Raw genomic sequence first — 23,592 nt, 5'->3', positions numbered from 1 at the left:
GTTTTTGTTCTAACTATACTTTTCATTAGAAAAGGTTCAGAGGGAAAATTCCTTATAAGAAAAACAAAATACATAAACAAACACTCTCTTGAGTGATAAAGACTTCACACACTTCCCTATATGGATAGCCACAGCAATCCTATTTAAGCAGCTGTTTTAATTTTTAATTTGCATTTACTGAGAAGAGTTCCTAAAGAGCAAAGATCTCTTATATCCTAGGCAGTATTTCAAGTGGTGTTTAAGAATTTGAGGATATGCTCATATAACATCAGGCATTAGTCTTTTATCTACTTTTAAAAATAAGCCTTTGCTTATAAGAAAAACTCCTAGTTGGAACTAGGTTATCTTTTACTTAAAGAGCCCTCCAAGAGGTACATTTAACACCATACAATTTAGAGGCCTAAAAACACTGTAACTAATCTTTTATGGGGTCAAGAATTAAAGGACAGCAAGTGGAGAAACTATTAAGGTTGATTCTCCCTCTAAAGAGACAAGTCATAAAAAGACCTAGTAATTTAGAATAAAAACATATAACTCCTCTCCAAATTTAGACTCCCCCAAAAGTAGAGTTTGAGGGTAAAATTTTTTTAAGTTTACAATTTTTGTACCAGTATAGATATTTCACTAGTTTAAGGGCATCTGGATGCTAAGAGAGGGCTTAGTAAAAGGCAAATGGTCCATGGCTGTTTAGAAAACTTTAGTTGCCACTGAAAATTAAATGTCAATTTTTCTCAGTGAGCCTACTCCATCTAAGGGAAATTCACAACTGTGGAATAACAACTGAAGACAATTAAAGTTAGCCCTATGATTTTCCATTAAGGAAAATGCTAGAAAACAGTCAACAGGTCTAACTAGAAGGTACTGGAACAGCCCTGGAATGTGTCTTCCATCAGACAGAGACACAGGTAGCCAAGTGGAGTATGAGGCAGAATTACTGTATGTAACCAAGCACATATCATGAGAATATAATTTAGTTATATGCTTCATAAAAGTAGATTCTGTAATGCTGTTTCCTCTTTTTCCTATACAGTGATAAACACACGGACAAATCAAACATGTCACAGTATTATTTTAAGCTTTTACTGGATAGAAAAGAACTGTAGAGGATAGGCATTCTTTAATTTAAATTCAAAGTGATGCCCATAGCAAGACTGGCAGAACTAAGAAATGGTGAGATATTAGGGACATGAGTGTTTTCCTTTTACCATCTCATCTTTAGTGATCAAAGAACAAAATTCAGAAGATTACTCATAAGAGACAGAGATATAACAGGCGGAAATGGATCCAAACAAGATGATGGTGGCAGGATGAAGTGGGATTATGCTTGACCTGAAGCTACAGGGCATTTGAAAAAGAGAAGCTGGTATTATAAGCACTGTTAGATGCTAGACATTTAACCATTAAAAATATATATATGTATGTAATATATATATTGTATTTATATATATATACACATATATATATATCCCCTGAGAAAGAATTATTATCCTTCTCACCCTTTTTTAAAACTAATGAAGAAAAGAAATAACTAATGAAAATAGTAATTAAATAACTTTTCCCAGGTTACAAAGGGAGGCAAATTTGAATTTGAACCCAAGCATGTCTCTGATACCCTTGTGTTTATACTAGTCTAGGTGATTTTCAGGATACTGATTAGTTAGTAAAGAAGAAAGCAACTTTAAAAATGCATAAGGATAGTCCTTGGATTTAAGAAAAATTATGAGTATGTTGGGGGATGTCCTTCTGATCTTTACTAAACTCCACTGTGAAACCTATGCAGGCCACCACTGAAGGCTCGAAAGATCCTTCCACCACGGGGCAAGGAGCACAAGGCTATTCTCCTGTCACCCACCCTGACCTCCTGATATTTACACATGTAAGAGATGTATAGTATCCCCCATCTGTGAACCTAATGATGTTTCCAATATCTTACATTACCAAAAATACACCCATGATAAAAAGTTTTCTAATAAGCTATTTCTCCTTGTGACTTTGGAGCTGAAACGTCCTAGGCTTCCTTTCAAACAAGAGCTTTTGTCTCTGAAGATGTATTCCTGTGTATGACATCTTGACAAAGAGTCAACATGATGTGTATTCTCCAAATTCGCCAGATGATAGACTTTAAGGTCTCATTTGCCTACACATGCATTCTAGGAAGAGTTGAATTTTATAAGGCAATATCCTGTAGCTCCCTGAATTCATTTTCCAGACTTGCTTCTTCCAGGTAAGACATCTTGCAGGCACTCTGGCAGCTTCAATCCCTCTGAGACACCTCTTTCCATTTGCTGCTCAACTTTTGTGACAGACAGTGTGACATTTGGCCCAGCTCACCCATTGGAAGTGAAGGAACCGCTCTCCCGTTGGATGGGAGTGGTGACAGAAGGTGGCCTTCAGCTGTCAGTCTCTTTGGAGACTGCCTTGAGCTGAAAGGAACTGCCTTGTCAAGGTCATGTCTCCTTCCAAAGGGGTTCTACATCCAAAGGCTGATCACTGAGTGGGTACAAAGTCACCATTTGACCCACTGAGGACAACTGAGGGCCTATCCCAGCCCAGAGCTCTCCAAACAAGAGCTAAGGCCTTCATCAGGTCCACCTCACAGCTCGACTTCCCTCTCCACTCAATCCTGCCTCCTTTCCTTCCAGACACTGATCCCAGAAACAGCCCTAACCTCCATCTTGGACTGTGCTGCGGGGAAGGCAATCTGCAGCAGCTGGTCCTGTCACAATGGATCACAGTCACCAGCATGCAGGCTCCACTGCTGTGTCCATGACACCCAGGACAGTGCTTCCACCCTTGAGCAGAGGTATAAACCACACACACAAAGACACAGCAGGTCACTTAGAGTAGTCAGTGAATGCCACACCGCAATGGGTGTGCTTGCAGAGAGCAATCAGTTCCTATCTGAGCACGTGAGTTTGAGCTACCACATAGGGTTTGGGAAAAGTGGGTATTGACTGGTTAATACGAAGAATAGACCCTATAATGCTAGAATGGAGATTAAAAGTAGCAATGTTCCTTCCCCAAGGCCAAAGCACTGGACAACTTGGGATCACATTCTTCCCCAAGAGGAGATAGATGGACACTGTATTATTTCGGTTCTCTATGAAAAGAGGACAGGACACATAAAAATGAATGTGAAAGGTAAAAAGATAATTCAAACACCCTGACTCCTGATGCACTACATCCATTTCCTTAGACACCTTAGCCATCTGATGATCACTCAGTTCCATTCCATGAGCACACACACACACACAAGGCAGCCTTTTAGACCACCGCCCAGAGTTGGCTGCAGCAAGCTTGGATGTGCCCTTCTGTGTCGGAGCACGACTGCTTCCCGACCGTGCTCTAAAGAACATACTCACGAACTACTGGAGTATTAATTTGTCTTTCCTACATAGGCTTTTAACATGTTCTTTATATAGCTTTTAATTAAAAAATTAGTATCTAATTCTCCATTCTTAAAGATTTGTGGGTTCTCATGTTTTCAGAGAGTAATTGTAATATATTTTTTTCAGTGAATCAATTAAATACTATTTAATATATACTTCCATGATGATTAAAAAAAAGAAAACATGCAAGTAGGAATCAATTAAATTCTATCTTACTATTAACTCCTCTCTACAGTGTATATATATCTTTATTATATTCAGTATAATGTGGGTTAATTTTAGGGCTCAGAGTATCTGACAGGGAATGCTCCCACTAGAAGATGGAACTAAGATGGACAATAGGCCCTTATTAGCAAAGCCCAAGGCTAATTCTCTCCGGTCCTGCCCTCTGTGAATATAAGGTCTCCATCCTGAAAGATGAATATAAGGGGTGGGGAGTGCTAAAAGGTCATCTATTAACTTTAAAACTAACTCTTTTTATGAAAGTTTCCAAGCCTGTTGATGATATGTAAGAGCCTGGATTCTGAGAAAAAGGGATACGAAAGCATTTATATTTGTAAAGGAGTGAAAAATCTGTTTTAAAGTGAACTTGTTTTTCACCCTGTAAGGAGCTTCTCTTCCTTCAGGTCTTTTGAACTGAAAGCATCTGGCCCTGCCTGCATTTGAGGCAGCCTGCAGTCAGGCACAGCCCTGCATCTCAGCAGCTGTGTTAGTGGCTGCAGTGAGATTCCCTTCATTGCTATGGATCATGCTATGTATTTGTGCAAATTTAAGATGATTAAAAATTTAGATGCCATTTCACAAAGTAAGTATTCCAAAACATTAAGCTAGTTAAGCCAAAAGAATTTGATAAGCTCTTCCTTAAAGGGGAGGGAGCTGGGGCCAAGCCAGCCAATAACAGTACATCAAAGCATTAAAGGAAACCATCACTCACCAAAGTGAGACTTCTGGAGCGAGAACTGCTACTTCGACTCTCCAAACTGCCCCCTCTGCTCAAGTCACTGAGCCGGCAACTGGGTGGCAAGTCAGAGTCCATCTCCGAAGAAGAGTCTGATTTCTGGTGGTTTACAGGCATCGCCACAGAAATGGTGGCCAATAGCTTGATCACAGGAAGTAGGGAAGGCCCCGGCGTTCCATTCTGAAGTTGTGGATTACTTCTAGAGAAACCAAGCACAAGCAACAAGGGTTGGTAAGCCTAGACAGTAAGTACCTTATCCTCTCAAATGAAAGGCTCCATAAGAATTGTCCAGATTCACGACCTCAACTATTAAGACAAAGAGAACTAGGAGCCCCAAAGTCAACTTGTTTGGTGATGCTCACTTCCATTTCTCCTTTACATAAAGTCTCCTCCATGATCAAGGTGTAGGAATCATTTTTAAGGAAAGACAGATGTACTAAAAATTACTTTCATGCAGATGGTTTGATAGAATGTTGTTCTGGCACCTTCCTTGGCACTAAGGGCCTGTACTTTCATGCTCTTTCATGCTCAGACTTGGGTTCTCCCTGTGTGGTTTATTAATTCTAGTCCTCTCTGCTTTAGATACCACAAAATTATGGCTTCTTCTCCAGCTTCACGACAGTTCAGAGTTGAGGTGAAGTGACAAGAGCTCATAAAATACTAATGCAACTTTGGTTGACATCACCAAGATTCTAAACTCTTTGGAGGCCATGATGCTATTGCAACTTCTACATAAAATATTAAGGTCCCCAAAGTTAATACTATCAGGAAGTTCATGTTTTTACTTTCAGGAACAAAGACTTTGAAACTGTCCCCAATAAGCCCCTCAATTTCATACAGTTCTCTGAGTCTTTTAGCAAGAGTTCAGTTCATCTTCTGAACAACAGTTGAGTTCAACAAAATCTTCTAGAACACCAAGGAAGACCAATAGGGAATAAGCCTCCTGTTGATTACAAGTGACTTGATATTATGAAGCGATAGATGCTCACATCCTTCCTAAAATGAAAATACTGCCAGTTTGCCTCATGAGCTTCTTTAACGACACTGAGGGGCTAAAATGACCATAGATACAATTTGGTGTATGTGTGTGTGTGGATATGCACTCAGATGTATGTTAATTTTTAACCAAATGTGACTATTTGTGGAGAAAGCATAATCAGTACTGAACACCTTTAGAAGGACCTTGTCATTTAAGACTAGTGTAAAATCTTCTCAGAGAAATTCTGAAGGTACAGAAAACAGATTAAAAAAGAAAACATTCCATACCCCATTTCTCATCATTTTTCAGGTGTCAGCACAAGTCACATAGCAGTTTAAGAGCAAGGCTAGGGGACAGAAGATTCTGAGCACATTTACTTTGTATAATTTGCCATTACAAATGGTAAAAAAAAAGACAAGGAAATGTTAAAACTTTAAAATTTGTTTAATAATAAAAAAGCCTAAGCAATGCACAGACTTTATATAAATCATCTACATAGTCAATAATATGCAACTCAGAAGTGAAGATATCCTTTGTGAAACTCTCCACAGTATTCACTCTAGTAAGTTAAATGCCTAGTATGAATTTAGTGCAAACACCACATGGTGGACATTGAAGTGTGCTGATGACAGTGGCCTGTGACAAAGCAAGGCGAAGGCAGATGTGGAAGTCACAGCTACATCCCTATGAGTAGCGGGGTTCAAGAAAGGTGAGACAGAAAATGCAGAGAGGACGGTAGGGCAATGTTTGGATTCTTTCTGGTCTGTAGATTCCCACCCACTGACTCAGCCCTAATTCATTCCTGAACTAAGTAAAATCACTGCTCCAAGGAAAGTAGGTGGTTGAGGAGCAGTTAAGTCTTTCCCCCACACAGCAGTGACATAATGGACAGGAAGTGAATACCCCTTCGCCTACATGATGAAGGAACCCAGTGGAACTGCCTAATGGATGGGAAAGGCAATGGGGTTTGGCCACAGGTCTGCGCAGTCAGAGCTGTACTCTAAGGTCGTCACAGCATGGTCAGAGGGCAGTAATTTACCACACCACTCAAGAGCACACCATTGTCTTGTGTAACTATAATTCTAAAAGCTATTCTGATACTATAAAACTATAATCTTTAGACTTTTATGGGGGAGAAAGTGAAAACCTCGGTTCAATACCCTTCACGGGCCCTGGATGTCAGTCTTCTTTGATCTTGTAAGCAATGGGAAACCCAAGTCCTACTTCCCAGGAATGAAAAATACAGAATTCCATGGGAGGTCCACTGTGGAGAGAGCCATTTTGTGAAGAGAAAGGGCGAGGAAGCAGCCTTCTTCTCTGCTCTGCCCTGGAAAGGCAATGTGATGAGACAAGGAAGCAGGGGACAAGGAACACAGGGGCCTGACAACAGTGACCACAGCGGTGAGTCTCTGAAGGTCATCACCACCTTCAATACTTAGTCTCCTTGTCCAATCAAGGGATAACTTTTTGGTTCTGCAAACAGTGCACATTATAAACAGTGAGACCAGGGTCAGACTAAGACAGCCCCATAGAAGGGGAAACTGACTTCTACCAGGAGAGCAGAACAAGCATCAAGAGGGAGTCACCACCAGCCTAATACAACAGGAGCAGAAATGTGAGCCACACATGTTTTTCTATTTATTTTCTTATACATCCTGTGTTTATTTCTCATTAGTTACCAGTAATGTCTTTCTTTCGTAAAGTCTAGTTTATCCACTGAGCAAAGAGAACAAGGAGAAGGTCACAAGAGGTCTACAGTCTCAATAAACCTACATTGCTGAGCATGGCTGGTCAGGAGGCAGCAGCTGTCCAACCTGAAGGTGCTGGGGGCCTGGTGGGGCTGATAAGTGAACCCTCTGAAGAGAGTACACTGGAGTCAAGAGAGGTAGAAGGCAGCTTCTCTTCTTCATCTTCCCCTGGATGTTCCAGAAAGACGTGGAATGACCTGGATGGTATGTATGTGCAAAGCCCTCTTTCCATCATCCCTCATCCAAGTTCCACATAGCCACAATCTGGTCTACATAGCATCCCAAGTAACTCAATCTTTCCATCGGTCACCTGAAAATTCTGGTTCTGCCAAACCCCAAGGCTGAATTATGCTAGTCAAAAACCTGTCCACAGGCAGGGTGGCTTTCAACTTCATCACACACACAGGCATCTTTGATTCCTCCCTCTTCCTGTCACTCACAATCAGTTACCAAGGCCTGACGATTCTTCCAGTGCAATGTCAGTCGCATCTACTTCTTTTCTAGTCCCACTGGTTCAGCACCATGTTACCCCAGGCCTACATTACTGCGATAGCCATCTAGTTGTTCTTGCGTTTTCACTCTTCTCTGTATTTTTCCTTTATTCTTCTGCTGGGTTGATCTTGAAATACCACTTTGATGTCACCACTCTCCTAAAGGCAATCAACTTTCACCCACTCCCCGTAGGCTTCAGAATTTCATGCTATCAATCAGTACTTGCTTCAGTTTGAGCTCTAGCTTCCTTTCTAGGCTAAGAATATTCTTTCAGTGGTGTTTTCCTGCTTCACACAGAGTAGATGCCAGGTAAGTAATTCTGCCATATGGCACCAGCCCTAATAGAAGACAAAAACGTACACTGTACTCAGTGGCATCACAGGGATTACAGGGGCACAGAGGCATGCAGTACTGCCAGAGAGGGCTAGACACTGCACAGAAAGGTGACAACTAGGTTTAGCCCTACGAGATGTTTCTGATTTGAGGAGACTGCTAATTAAACAAGCTGTTATGGGCATTCCAAACAGAGGAGAAAGAGTAAGCAAAGGCAGGGCTCCCTAGTACGAGTTCCCAGGAACGGAAACTACAGAATTCCATGGGAGGTCCTCTGTGGAGAGAGCATTTTTAAATCTTTTTATTTAAAGGTTTTTATTTTATTTATTTTTAGAGACAGGGGAAGGGAGGGAGAAAGAGAGGGAGAAAAACATTAATGTGTGGTTGCCTCTCAAGTGGCCTCACTGGGGACCTGACCTGCAACTGAGGCATGTGCCCTGACTGGGAATCAAACAGGCGACCCTTTGGTTTGCAGCCTGTGCTCAATCCACTGAGCCACACCAGCCAGGGCTAGAGAGCATTTTTATAGTTTCACTTTTCATATTTAAATATCTGATCCAACTTGAATTTGTTTTAGTATAGAGACCTACTTCCCCTTCCGTAAGCTAAGCAGGCTTCATCATCACTCAAATGCCAAGTATTCAAAAATTTATCTTTTCCACTGTCTTCAAATACTAAATGTTAATATGTCTTAGATTCTATTTCTGAATTTCCTATTCTGCTCCACTGACCTTCCTATTCATTAGGACTTAAAAATACAAATCATAAGGTGAAAATTTCAATGAATCTACCTACATAAAGATTAAGGATACCATAGACAACATTAACAGAAAAGTGGCAGGCTGGTAGAGGATGTTTACTATGTCTGAGAAAAGGAATTGATAGCTAGAATGTATGAAAAACTCTTGAAAATCAACAAGAAAGGAAACTCATCAGAATAAAAAAAGAACAAGGACTATGATTAGGCAGTTTACAGCAGAGGAAGCCCAAGTGATTAAGAAGTATTTGAGAGATGTATAACTTTATCAGTAAACAAAAGAAATACAAGTTAAAATTAACATAAGACATTATTTGTATTGGCAAAGACATTACTGTATTGGAAAAAATCAGACAATTAAAAAATAACAAACATCAGCAAATACCAAATAACAAATACCAGATGTGGGGAACTGAAACCTGCATGTGCTACCACTGGGCATGTTAAATGAACACAGCCATTCTGTAGATCAATCTGACAGTATTTAGTGAGATGAAGTATGTCCTGTGAGCCCCAAATCCCACTGCTCAGTCTACTCCGGAAATTTCTCTCAGGAAAGGAGGCAAACACGTGTGAGGTTGGTTATCATAGTGTGGCTTGCAGTTGAGTAGCGCTGGTGGCAATCTTGGTTCATAACACACTATGAACTCCAAGAACAAGCAAACACCTGGTAAATGCTTTTACTGTGGAATACCATGCATCAGCCAGGAGTAATCAAATGGACAATGGCATGCACAGACCTTAAAATGTATTGAGTAAAAAGTTATAATTGTGTTCTTAGCACAATTCCATTTACATAAATTTAACCCAGACACAGCCCTCCATTGTACATCCACATCCTGGAACATATGCCAATGGCGGGGGTGGGTGAGTGAGGGCACCACTCCACCGTCCTAGAGTATCGCTTGGTCTGCTATTCATGGATGGCCACCTGCTTATCTTGTGCCTGACTCCTACTGCTGGAAAAACAGAAAAGGAAGATTTGCGTTTGAAGAATTATGACTTGTCAGGTCATTGTATCACGTGGGAACCTTTGAAAGGCCCAGTATCTATAGGACAGATGAGTTCTGATTTAACAAAAGAAGAAGAGAATACAATCTAGAAACCTGGGGGCAGTTTCGGAGGGAAGTGCTTAAGATGGCATGGTTTTAACAGGAAGGAGAAAGAAACCCTGAAGATAAACTTTTCTTGAATCACAAGCGAACTGAAAATTTACCCGGAAAAGGTTGAACTGACCCAATTTATGGAAGAATAGAAGCTGGAACTATCAATATATTAAGTTCCTTCACATTCAACTATTAGACTTGGTCCCTTCTAGGTAGGGGGAAGGGAATCATATCCTGAATATCCTGAAATACTTAGATTCCTAATGGGCAGGCTAAACAGAATCACAGGGGTGATTATTGTGTATGCTAGTTCTGAACATGAATAGGAAACTTATCCATCTTAACCAAGTGATGTGGAACTGATTTTGCTTAGCATGTCTGTAATACACCTTAAAAGAGAACTGCTCCAACTCATTGCCAAGGTAAACTCTTCACAAAAGAGAAGATCCAGGTGGGGGTCCCAGGATTCTGACCCCCCATGGTGCAGGTTTACAGCCCCTCATCCCTGTCTAGTCACCTGCTGTCAATCACAGTGCCAACGCCCAGGCAGCAGAGGCACAGCTCAGTGGGGAAAGGGGTAGAAACAAGCTTCTTAAAATTATCCCCCTTCCCCTTTCCATGCCAGACTCCACACTAAGGCAGGATCAATCCTCCACCAAAGCCCTCCTCTTTGATCATCTCATTCTCTCCTACTTTCACTCACAGGAATTTTATAAAGATTTGGTCCCACATCTAAAAAACAATCTCAGGGCAGAAATTATGTTTAAAGCTATACCATGAGAAATCCTAATACCATGATTTAACAAATGAGCCATTATCAAAATGTAGGTTTTTCTTGACCTTCAAGAACATTAAAGATGAAGGAGCTTTACAGTGGGAACAGTTTCTGAGTCATGAATAGCCTTTTTCATACGGCGAAGCAGTGGGTGAAAATAAAGAGGATGGCCGTCTTCAGCAGAATGGACACACTCTTAGATGAAACAGTCAGTAAACACAAAACAGTCATCGCTGGCCTTAATGCTAGTAGCTCTTGACAACATTCATTCATCTCCGTGTGCTCTGAGGTGGTAGGCTCTTTGCTCTGACTCACTTGGACAAAAAAGACAGCAGTCCTACTTTTATAGTTTCTACCTGGTCCTGTGTTCATCCCTGTAACCTGTGTTAACAAAAAGTAGTTATGATATAAAAACACATTAACTAGGTGATGAAACTACAAATGATACCAAGACTCTTTTGTCTTGTTTCATTAACCCAATTCGTAAGTTGAAAGGAAACTGAATACTGAAATTCTTTGTTATATTGTTCAACTTTGAGACTTTAACAACATTCTTAATTAACCATTTCATATCTCCCCTAAAAATAATTTACAGACAAACTCCATAAAAGTAATTTCACTCTGGTTATCATAGCACATCTGGTAATTCTAAGCACAACTTGGCTCTAGCTCCCATTTTGCACACAGAGTACAGTCTCTGTAACCCCCGTCCCTCGGCGTCCTGAAGATGCACGCACACCTGTAATCTACTGACTGACCTAGCCACGAAGTAAAAGGAGTTGTTTTTCCTGTTGTTCACTTTCTTCCAAGTTTTCTCTCTCCAAAACATTGTTAAAAATAAAACAAATAGTACAACATTCACCAATGAATTGCAAGTGGTACTTAAATAATTCTGGGTTATTTTTGGTACCACAGGCCTGTCAAAATTGGCCCTTTTCATCTTCCTAATCTATGTTGCCAAAGAACCTATCTGTAAGAACAGAGGGCTTTAAGTGTCTCTTCAGAATCTCCTCTAACCTTATCTCTTCAACCTTATTTTCCAAATATAAACCTTTACTGAGCCTGGTCCCCTAAATGCTCTGCTTAGTTGTGAGCCACATTTTGACTGCCTCCCCCGTAACTTCCCTCTCAGTCTTTAAGCCTGGCTCAAACATGGCACCAGACCTTGCCAAGCCTTCCTTCACAGTCCTACTCATCACTGACCTCTCCACCAGGCACCTTCTGTTCTTACTGTTTACGTACCACCATTTGTTAACTACACAATGCCATTTTGCCACTCAGACACAAGTGATCATATCAGGTTTCTTATTCATGTAATTCTTTTTTCTTCAATTAGAGTATAAGCTCCTTGTAGGCAAAGCGCTCTCTCTCTCACTCTCTCTCTCTCTGTGTAGCCACAGCATTTTGGAAAATATTTGTCACAAAATATAGACTTAATATCCATTACTTACACAAAACATATTTTAAAATTCTAAAAACCATCTTATTTTTTTCTGAAAAAAAAGTTAGTGTTTCCTCTAGACCTTTGATCTAAAAGAAAAGCTTAAACACTTAGGAGTGTCTATAAAATGTTCATATTGTGGTGGCCATCCTTTATGCCCTCTATTGTATATGAGACCAAACCCTTCAGATTTAGGAGAAATTACTCATTTAACCTATAGATTTCAATCAAGGGCAAGTGGAGAGCATTGGGGGGTAACTTTATTCACAGCCATAGAGGAGATGCTTCTCTTAGCTTCACCAAAAATATATGAAAAAACTGGCACCAACAGATACACCAGACCCACTAAATCAGTAATGCTTCTCAATGTTAACATGTAATATCAAAATGAATGCATGTATGCCTACAGATGCAACCCATGACCAAAATTAACTTCAAAAATGGGTATCCAGCCCTGGCTGGTGTGGCTCAGTGGAATGAGTGGCGGCCTGCAAACCAAAGGATGGCTGGTTCAATTCCCAGTCAGGGCACATGGCTGGGTTGTAGCCCAGGTTCCCAGTAGGGGGCACATGAGAGGCAAACCACACATTGATGTTTCTCTCCCTCTTTTTCTCCCTCCCTTCCTGTCTCTCTAAAAATAACTAAATAAATAATCTTTTTAAAAAATGTGTCCCCCACAGACAGGCTGAAATAAAATAAATATGTAGTAACTTTTCTTTAGTTTGCGCTCTTCCTCAACATCAAGAAAACAATAACCTTGGAAAGCAAAAATGCTTCCAAAAATATTCACTAGGTAAACTAGCAAACTAGGATTGTCACCCTGCACTGCAAATCCCAGGAAAACCTGCCTGGGCTTGAGGCTGGTTGGTACTGGGAGGGCTGTCAGTGTGGTTAGTTTTGTTCTGAAGTTTTCACATTTCAGGTGCTCAGTGGTTTAGCATCTGTTTCATTGGATGTTGCCTTTTCTCTGATAGGACTTTTTTTTCTTTCTAAAGTGTCTTCTATAAGAGTTTAGGACCTTAAGCTCTAACTGGCACTCAAGGGTATTAAATACAATTAAACATTTTAAAGGCTAGTAATTTTACTTCTCCAGAGCAATTACATGCTTTCATTTTAGATCTTTTTTTTTTTTTTGAAAGCTCTTTCTGAACAATGTAGAAAAACAAGGTTGATTTCAGACTGTCTCAATTGTGAATAGTTTCAACTATTAATGGGAGGCAGTATTTTCCTCTGGGCCATAAGCCACATGAAAGGAATTGATTTGTCTACACTAAGCAAACAGGTTCAGGATAGAGGCCTCGCCTAGGCAGGCTGGTTCACAGGCCCTGAGGGAAGGTCTCCTACTACCAGTTTATAATCTATCATTGAACAGAAGATGTGAAAATTTGGTTTTTCTAAGGTAAAACTTCACCTGAAAACAACCCGGTTAGATTTCAGATTAGTTGACAGTAATAAAACATTATGACTCAGGAGGAAGCAAACGAACACCACCAAGGGGAAAACCTACTTCTATTGCAAAGACAGATCTTTCAAAGTTTTATTTTTAGCTGATTTTAAAATTTGGTATTCTATATGCCAACTGCATTTCTGGATTCCTTAGCAATTAAAAAAAAAAGAAGAAAATCCCAGTTTCCGTTGTTCTTTTGTTAAATAAGTTTATGTGCTTTCTCTTTATCTACTCAGCAAATACTACAAGAGCACCCACTAAATGCTACTCTGGTGAGACAATGGGTAGTAGTTCTTACTTGGAAGTAATAATTATACCTTACTGTTTTATAATTTTTTTTCTGAGAGGGTCCAAATTCTTAGCTAAATCTTCACTCATCTTCATAACAAAAACAAAGCTGGCTCAGAGCATGTTCGTTTGGCACTGAAATTTATAACCCTGTGTTAGACTGGAAGCAGACATCTGGCTTACATATCTTATCTCAAATTGAACAGATTAAAATCCAAGCCGGGGAATGCACCGCTTACACAAAACCACTGCTCAAACTTTAACCCTATCTTCCAAAATCTCTTGGTTAGCCCTGTATGGTGAAAGGGAGTAAATCCATTTAACCTGTGGGTGTGAACACAGAGGCTCCCTTTTCCTCAGACTCTAGATACTTCCTGAAAACTTAGTAACAAAATTGCTCAAATCATTCATTTCAAATCCAGGTCTTTGGGCACAAACTCATATCCCAGTTTTATTTTATTTTATTTAAAGATTTTATTTATTTTCAGAGAAAGGGAGGGAAAAAGAGAGGGAGAAGCACATCCATGTGTGGTTGCCTTTCACACAGCCCCAACCGCAATCCTGGCCTGCAATCCAGGCATGTGCCCTGACTGGGAATCGAACTGGCAACCTTCTGGTTTGCAGGCCAGGGCTCATATCCTAGTTTTAATAGAGAAGAAGAGATAAAAAGAAGTTTTCAGCACTTCTTCAAGAAATGGGGACAACCAGGCCCTGGCTGGCATAGCTCAGTGGATTGAGCACGGGCTGCGAACCAAAGTGCCGCAGGTTCGATTCCAGTCAGGGTACATGCTTGGGTTGCAGGCCACAGTCCCCAGCAACAGCACATTGATGTTTATCTCTCTCTCTCTCTCTCTCTCTCTATCTCTATCTCTATCTCCTTCCCTTCCCTCTCTAAAAAAGAAATAAATAAAATCTTAAAAAAAAAAAAGAAAAGAAATGGGACAACTGAATGTTTGTTGAAAAGACTGGGTGACTTCAACTAACATTTAAGATGACGCTAATATCAGAAGTTCAAGGACTGTCTAGTAACCTCTCTGGGAGAAAACAAAGCACCTACATTTAAGCAACTCACCTGGAGTCTGATAATTACTCAAGTGATAACAAAGGCCTCTTGATAAATCTCACCACCTTGGAAAACCAAAACACAACTAACATCCTGGTGAAGTGAGAATTACCTAAGCACTACATCTTAAAATGCTGCATTTTTATGTGAATTTTCAAGTTCACTGACTATTCTTTCAAAAAAATTATTTTAAAATTATAGTTGGCATACCATATTATATTAGTTTCAGATGTACAACACAGTGATTAGACATTTATGTATCTTACAAAAGTGATCACCACAGTAAGTCTAGTACCCATCTGACACCACACATAATTCCAGTATTACTGACTATATTCCCTATGTTATTCTTTACACCCCGATGACTAACTTTATAACTGGCTTTTTATCCTCAATTCCCTTCACATTGTTTGCCCATTCTACCCCCAACCCCAACCCAAATCTGGCAACTATAAATTTGTTCTCTGTATTTAGGAGTTTCTTCCTGTTTCATTTTGTTTGTTCATTTTGGGGGGTTCCACATAAAGATGAAATCATATGGTATTTGTCTTTGTATGTCTGACCTTTTCCACCTTAGCATAATACCCTCTAGGTCCATTCATGTTGTCCCAGACCACAAGATTTCATTCTATTTTATGGTTGAGCAATATTCTATTGTACATAGGTTCCACATCTTCTTTATTCATTAATCTATCGATGAACATTCAGGCTGCATCTGTATCTTGGCTATTGCACGTAATGCTGCAATGAATAAGGGTGCATATTCCTTTCAAATTAGTGTTTTGGATTTCTTCAGATAAATACCCAGAAGTGGGATTGCTGGGTCATAAGGTAGTTCTATTTTTATATTTTGAGGAACTGCCACTGTTTTCCACAGTCACTACACCAGTCTGCATTCCCACCAACAGTGCACGAGAGTTCCCTTTCCTCCCCATCCTCACCAACACTTGTTCTTTGTTGACTTTTTGATGATAGCCATTCTAAGAGGTGTGAGGTAATATTTCATTGTGGTTTTAATTTGCATTTTCCTGATGATTAGCGATGCTAGGCATCTTGAAGAAATGTCTATTCATGCTCTCTGCCCATTTTTAATCAGATTTTTATTATGTTGAGTTGTATGAGTTCTTTATATATTTTGGATATTAACCTATTATCAGATGTATCATTTGCCAATATCTTCTCCCATTCAGTAAGTTATCTTTGCATTTTGCTGGTGGTTTCCCTCAGAGTACAAAAGCCTAAGAGCCTGCATTTATTAGACTGAATCATATGAAGATATCATTTATGAAGTTCAAAAATAACTGAATATCAGTAATTTTATATGGATAACCTAATGTTTTTGGAATTGAACTGATAATTAACATTGCAAAAAAGTGAAGTGTTTCTTGAAATAAAATTTTTATTTAAGCCCTGGCTGGTGTGGCTCAGTGGATTGAGTGCTGGCCTGAGAAACCAAAGGGTTGCCAGTTCGATTCCCGGTTGGGGCACATGCCTGGGTTGCAGGCCAGGGCCCCAGTTGAGGGTATGGAGAGGCAACTACACATTGATGTTTCTCTCCCTCTTTACTCTCCTTCCCTTCCCCTTTCTCTAAAAATAAATAAATAAAATCTTTAAAAAAATTTTTTGTTTAAGTTTGGTTTTATCACATGTACATGCTAAAATGTTTTTCCTCAGAAGATACCTCTAAAATCACAATAGGGATCAACAGGAAAAAAATGTGTCATGTACAACATATTTTCCTCACATACATTTCAAATATATGTGAGCCATAAAGTGAAGTTGCCTGCACTAGCAGCAGCTCAATCAACAGTCACTGATTATCTGGGGTGTGTGGAGGGCAAGTTAACATGTGAGGAAACTGAGGTCCAAAGCCTGCAAGTTGGTATGGCAAGTCAGAAAGAACTGGATCTATGTCTTTAGCTCCCCACTCTAGAATAATGCTTTTTAAAAGTTATTGCACTAAAACTTCTCTTTGATATTTGACATTTTTGGTGCCCTTTCCTTGTTTGTGCCATCTTACCTCTATTCTCTTTCTGTCCTCCCTTCCTCAGCCCTGAACATCCCTCCCTGGTGGGGTATTATTCCTGGTGAAGTTATTCCCACGAGAAATAACTTCAAGTTATCCCTTCAGCAGACAAATGTTTATTGCACAGTAAAGCCAGAATACAGATCTGCTATCACACCCCTGCTCATCCCCCTTCAGGGGTTAACGCCCCAAAGTCAAGGCTAAAATTCTTCATTATGATAATCAAAGCCAAAATTTTGCTATTCTAATTTAGCACTATCCTCCCCTTGTGGCCCAGCTCCAACAGTACCTTTTCCAACAGATTGTGTGACAACTATGAAAAAAGGATCCCTGTCCTCTGCTCCCAAAAGACTTGTGGGCCTTTGCTATGGACTCACACTTGGCATTTGGTTTCTCTCCTCTACTGAATCATAGTTTCTCAAGTGCAGGGAACACACCTTATTCATTTCTATACTCCCTGTTGTGCCATGCATAGTAGGAACTTAAATGTTCATGAAAGCTCTTAAAACCCTCTGAATCTTTACAGAAAATACCATATGCACCATTAAAATTTTTTGATTGATTTTTTTATAGAGTCAGAGGAAAGGACAGAGAGAGAACCACTGATTAGTTGTTTTACCTATGTATACATTTGTTGGTTGAGTCTTGTATGTGCCTGGACCAGGAATCGAATCCACAGCCTTGGCATGTGGGGACAACAGTGGAACCAACTGAGCTACCTGGCCAGGGCTCCCATATGCACCCTTGTGCAAGGCAGAAATCAACCAAACTTACCAGTTTACTCTAGTACAATATAAAAGAACATCCACATTTTTTTCACACAAGAAAATTCCTTTAAGTAGGTTGAACAAAATAAACTATTTTAAATACACTCACAAAAATTACAGATTTGTAAAGGAAAGCTGTGGTGATCATTAATTCATAATCTCTAGTTTCAGAGTCTGGGAGGGGCTGAGATATCACTTAGTCCTGCCCCAAATTTTACCAACCAGGAAACCATGTTCCAGAAAATTCTTAGGATCACACAGCTATTTGGTGATGATGCCTGAGGTGGATCCCCTCACTTCCAGTTTAGTACTGCTTTTTACCCTTTGCTAGGCTCTTATTGACCTGTTAATTGAAAAAAATAAATTGTAAGCTGCAAACAGCAAAAACAGAAGCATAGGAGCACTGATTCTGTTTGCATGCCCAATGACTAGCTCAGTGCTCAGCACACTGTAGGTGCCCTAACAGTCCACAAATACCACGGAATGAATAGATGAACACCTCAGGCCTTTGGATCAATGACTAAAATATGCAGAATATTAAATACTTCAAAGCACCAGTGAGACAATAAGTCTCCTAGAAGGAGCAACAAAAGCCTGAAAGAGGCTAAAAGAGAAAAGCCTAAAACAGAACCCCCCCCCGCCACAAAATAACAGAGTGAAGATTTGACAAGGGAAACAATATACAAACTGAGCCCTATAAAAATAACTAAAGCTTAATATAAAATACGATCAAGTTGCTGAACAGATATTTCTCCAAACAAGATCTGTAAGTGGCCAACAAGCACATGAAAAGATGCTCAATGTTATTAGCCATTAGGGAAATATGCAAATCAGAACTGCAATGAGATACTATTGGGTTGGCCAAAAAGCCTGTTTAATTTTTTCCATAAAATAAAGGACACATTTTTCACTTTCATCAATAACTTTATTGATTGGGATATTTTGAGTATGTCAGCTATATCCCACATGGTATAATGTTGATTGTTCTCAGTTAATGTCTCGATTTGATTGCTAACAATTTCAACTGTTCTACCTGACCATGGAGCATCGTCCAATGAGAAATCTCCAGTACAAAATTTCCCAAACCACTTTTGACACGTTTGATCATCAGTCACAGCACCTTCTCCATACACAGCACAAATCTTTTTTTGTGTGTTTCAGTTGGGTGTTTACCTTTCTTGAAATAATAAATAATAATATGCTGAAAATGTTGCTCATTTTCTTCCATCTTCCATATTAAAATGGCTACACAAAAATACACCAATTTTGATGTTTTTTTAAATGCACACTAATATGATAGCTGTCACAATACAATAAAAATTGTTTCACATAAAGTTAAAGTCAACTAAGTAGGAACTAGAGCCATTGTATGGAAAAAAACAAATGAACTTTTTGTCCAACCCAATACTTCATGCCCACTAGGATGACAATTAAATAAAAACATGGAAAATCACAAGTGTTGGTGAGGCTGTGGAGAAGCTGAACCCCTCCTACATTGCTGGTGGGAATGTAAAGTGTGCAGCCACCATGGAAAACAGTTGATTCCTTAGTAGGTTAAACTGAACTGAACTATTACATTATTCAGGAATTCTACTCTTAGGTAAAGACCCAAAAGAACTAGAAATGAGTGTTTAAACAATGGTCATAGCAGAATTATTCACAATAGCTAGAAGGGGAAAGAATCCAAATGTCCATGAACTGATGAATGAAAAACAAATTGTGGTACATCCATGCAATAGAATATTATTCAGTCATAAAAATGAATGAGGTACTGATACATGCTACACAGTATCTTGCAAATATTGTTAATGCAACAAATCAGACACAAAAGGCGACATACTGTATGATTCCATTTATATGAAATATCCAGAACAGACAAATCCATAGGGACAGAGAACAGATTAGTGGTTGCCAGGGGCTGGAGTAGTGTGGAAATGAGGGAGTGACTGCTTAATAGATATGGGTTTTCCTTTTGGGGCGATGAAAAAGTTCTGGAAGTAGATAGCGGTGATGGTTGCACAGCATTGTGAATATATATTTTTACACTTTAAATATGTGTAGTTTACTGAATTTCAATTATACCTCAGTAAAGATATATAATTTTTTAAAATTTTTATTTATTTATTGTTAGAGAGAGGGGAAGAGGGGAAGAAAGAGAGGGAGAGAAACATCAATGCAAGAGAGAAATATCAACCAGTTGATGTGGGAGAGAAACACCTATTGGTTGGTTGTCTTTCATACGCACCCTGATGGGGGACCAAACCTGTAACCAAGGCATGTGTCCTAACCCAGAATCGAACCAGTAACCTTTTGCTTTGTGGGACTATGCCCAACCAACTGAACCACACCAGCCAGAGCCTCGGTGAAGACATTTAAAAGAAAATAAAAAGGATGGGAAAAGATACATCAAGCAAATATTAACAACAGCAACAATGAAAATATCACTCTGGCTATATTACATCAAGCAAAATAGACTTTAAGGCAAGAAACCTCAGTTGTCATAAAAGTAACTATGTAATTATAAAAGTTTAATTCCTTTTAGACTTTGTATATCTAACAATATAAACTTAGAAAAGCATATTGTTAGATATTAAAATATAAAGTTGTATGCACAGGTGATTTCAGAGTACCAGGAGATGTCAAATCCCTCTATAGTGGGATCTATCAATATATCTCAGTTATTGATATGTTAAGACACAAAGTTAGTGAGAAATAATACAATTAATAAAGTTATTTTAATGAATATCTGTAGACCTCTACAGAAAAAAATTAAGCACATATGATGTGCATATACTTAATGCTACTGACTTATACTTTAAAATGATAACTTTAATATTATACACTGAGAGAGAGAGAATGAATATGAATCACTTCTTCATGGTGCTAGGGTCTTTGGGAATATCCAGTCTGAAGATATGCATTCATAAGGAGCTATCACATCCTGCTCCAATAAGGCTAGGTAGAGTGTTCTGCCCTACATGTTCCTTTACCTGACTGCATGGATTATAAACCCAGTACCTACTTTTGTTAAAATTGGTTTCAAGATTAATGCTGTGAGTTCCAAAGAAGGACATGGGCATTACTAACAGGTGCAGCTTCACGGTAGTTCTCTATAGAGACTGTTGCCAATGACTCCACTGTATTGACCCCACTGTGTCAACGTGAACAGAGGCTTTTGGACAAGGGCCCCTGGACTCCCTCAAAGATCTGAGAGGGGAATGCTGTATGAGAGCAGAGAGAGAGTTGCCTGGCCCATCCTCCTTAGAGCACAGCTAGGAAGCCACCATGACTGTCACCAGAAAAAGCATGGAAACTGAAACAAAATGCTGCCCTTCAGCAGCCAAGGAAAGAGCTCAAGTTCTGGGATGCTCCTGGGATTCCCTGGCACCTACCCCCAAATAGCCTCTGTGCCACTGGCGGCTGTCCCACAACCATGTAGATAAGATGCACTTGAAGTTTGTGTTCCAGAGGATCTCCTGTTCTCTGCTCCACTCAAGCCTTTCACCTCTCTCCCTTCAGGCTTCAAGGCTCCACTCCACCTCTTGTCGTTATTTGAGACGATCTTTAGAATCAACACGGGGTGACAACTATAGGCTTCTTAGGTGTCTGAGAACTTTGGAACCAGGACCAGGTGTATCTTCAGCTCCTGAGGAAGGCTTACTTGATCTGGTTTTAATCAGTTTGGGCCATATGGCCATTATCTAGATATGTTTATATGCTCAGTGACTAGCTCAGTGCTCAGCACAGCATAGGTGCTCAGTCTACAAATACGGCTGAGTGAATTAATGAACAGCAGGGCTTCTACCAAAACAGGCAAATGCCTGCCCGCCCCCTCCACCCAAAGAGGCCATAATGCAGTCAAACACACTCAAATTGTCTTAAAAGTATCTCTCTCTCCTCTTCCCAGCCTTCTCTGAATTAGCAATTTCATTTTGGCTTTCTGATCTCTGGTAATGGAGAAAATGTGTTACTTGTAAATGATCAGCATCCAGAATTTTCAAAGGAAAGCTCATTTGAAGTGCTGTTACCAATATCTATAACCAGTCACTTAAAAATGGCTATTACTGGTTTGGGCAAGAAAATACACAAGATTCCATACATACGTTGTCAAGTTTGGCAAGAGAGATTTTAGACAACTTCCACCCTTCCCACCCAATCCCAAATAAATAGGGTATTTGTTTGTATTTCCACATTGACCTCATGAAGGAAAATACCTCCTCCACCTAGAAAAACAATCTGTAACATTCAGACATGGAACTTTGAGGGCAAACTTTGTACTGCATGCTAGAGCACTACTTGTGCAGTGCTTAAAAAAAAAAAGTGGCAACGTGTCTTTAATAAAGGTTTCTCCTGCAAGCACTTTCCCCAAGTTCACACTTATACCTGGTTTAGTATTTCTATACCTTTCAGATATACAGGTTTTAAAAAATGTATTCTTCATTAAAATTGGAGCTAGAAGGAACTTCTTCCTACAGTCTCCAGCAACAGACCTGGCCGTTTCACTCTGTTTGAGGGGAAAAATACAAAAAAAAAATCATTTTCCTTGACTCACTTTAAGTTTTCTGCTCTACACCAACTCTTTTAACGTTGGCAAAGAGTTAAAAGTTTTCTGAGGTTAGTTACTGCGGTTAAAAGAAAAGAAGCTAGATGCTTAAATTTAGACTCCATAAAACAATACTGGGAAAGTTTCAAAGCCTTGAGAAATTCTGGAGTTTATTGCCTTTTGTTAAATTGCATCACATCGACCACATTTTTTGTTTTTAATCCCCCACCCCCGCCCAAGCTCACTGGCAGATCCTACACCTGCCTGCGTGATTCAGTTACCTGTTGGGGGTCAGGGGCTGGGGAACCGGGGTGGGGTCGAAAATCTACTGGTAATTTTGAACAGGACCTAAGTTTAACAGGTGGCCCCCACCCTCCTCTCCACCTCTTAAGGGGCAGAGTCTCCCGAGGACCTTGAGGGCCACGGCGGCAAGTGGGGCGAGGACTCCCTCACACGGCTCCGGGAAGGGCGGTGGGGACAAGGGTTTGTTAGGAGCGCCCCGGACCGCTCTGCGCCCAAAGCTTAAACACGTATCGGGGACCCCCAACAGGACAACCTCGGAGCGAGACAACGCCACTCCCTCCCGAAGCCCGCGACCGGGGGTCACGCGAACCCCTGAAACCACAAAAGAGAGACCGGGTTTCCCCTGAGTGAGGCCACCAGGTTGACTATGGTGGCCTCACTCACGGTGGCCTCGCATTGCGCCAGTCTTTGCTCACTTCCAGGAGACAGGACAAACGATGTGGAGAGGGAGAGCGCGCAAGAAGAGATCCGAACATGGACTGCACGGCAGGGGACCGTGGGAAACGCAGGCAGCGGCTCAAAAGACCAGGGGGTCACCGTTCTCTACCCGAAACCCACCTGACCGTAGCTTCCCTCGTCAGACTCCCAGTGCCGCGCGGCTCACAGACGTGCCGGGAGAGGGGACCGGCTGCCAGGACGTAACCCCGCCGTTGTAACCCTGTCGGCAATAGAAAAGTTCTCCCTCACCTGGCAGGAGCCCCTTGGCTGGGGACCGCAGGTGTCCTCTCAGACCGCCAGCCGAAGCCCTCGCGCCGCGAGGTAGCTGGTCAGCTCACGCACCTCTCCCCAACAGTCCCGGGTCGCGCTGCGGAGCGTCGGAAGTCCCACCGCGCACTCTCCTGCTGTGCGCGCACTCACGCGCGCTTCCCCGCCGGCCGCGCGCTCTCGGACCGCGCGCTCGCTCGCTCACGAGCGGTGCACCGCCCCGTCGCGCGCCCGCTACCCCCGCCCCGCCGCGCGCTCACCCCGCCCCGCCAGCACTCCCCTTCACCCCAACGCACGCCCAAGAGCCGGGCTCAGCCCCTTCAAAAGCATGCGGAGCACGACAAGGGACTTCAAAGGGGCAGATCCCCGGCGCGAGTGCTGACCGGAGCCACCTCTCACAGGCAACCTGGAACCCGGAGTGAGGTTTGAAGCAGAGACCACCTGAGTAAAACTCCACCCGCCATCTCTGAGT

General features: G+C 40.9%; 1 protein-coding gene across 3 annotated transcripts in view; it reads right to left on the bottom strand.

The window, feature by feature from the left end:
* Nucleotides 1–23,284, bottom strand: part of PROSER2 (proline and serine rich 2) — a 43,299-nt gene extending 20,015 nt beyond the window's left edge. Inside the window, exons 1-3 of one of the 3 annotated variants that reach the window (XM_045858171.1) lie at nt 23,103–23,284; nt 7,100–7,242; nt 4,324–4,546 (exon numbers count right to left, since the gene is read on the bottom strand). In XM_045858171.1, the coding sequence (XP_045714127.1) occupies nt 4,324–4,546; nt 7,100–7,236 (360 nt within the window). In that variant the 5' untranslated portion in view covers nt 7,237–7,242; nt 23,103–23,284. The other 2 variants (XM_045858172.1, XM_045858174.1) reach the window with 2 other exon arrangements.
* Nucleotides 23,285–23,592: the final 308 nt, after the last annotated feature.

This window comes from Phyllostomus hastatus, unplaced genomic scaffold, assembly GCF_019186645.2.
Source record: "Phyllostomus hastatus isolate PE091 unplaced genomic scaffold, TTU_PhHast_1.1 phas_scaffold_1674, whole genome shotgun sequence".
Taxonomy (NCBI): Eukaryota; Metazoa; Chordata; class Mammalia; order Chiroptera; family Phyllostomidae; genus Phyllostomus; species Phyllostomus hastatus.
This window is presented reverse-complemented; position numbering and strand designations above follow the sequence as displayed.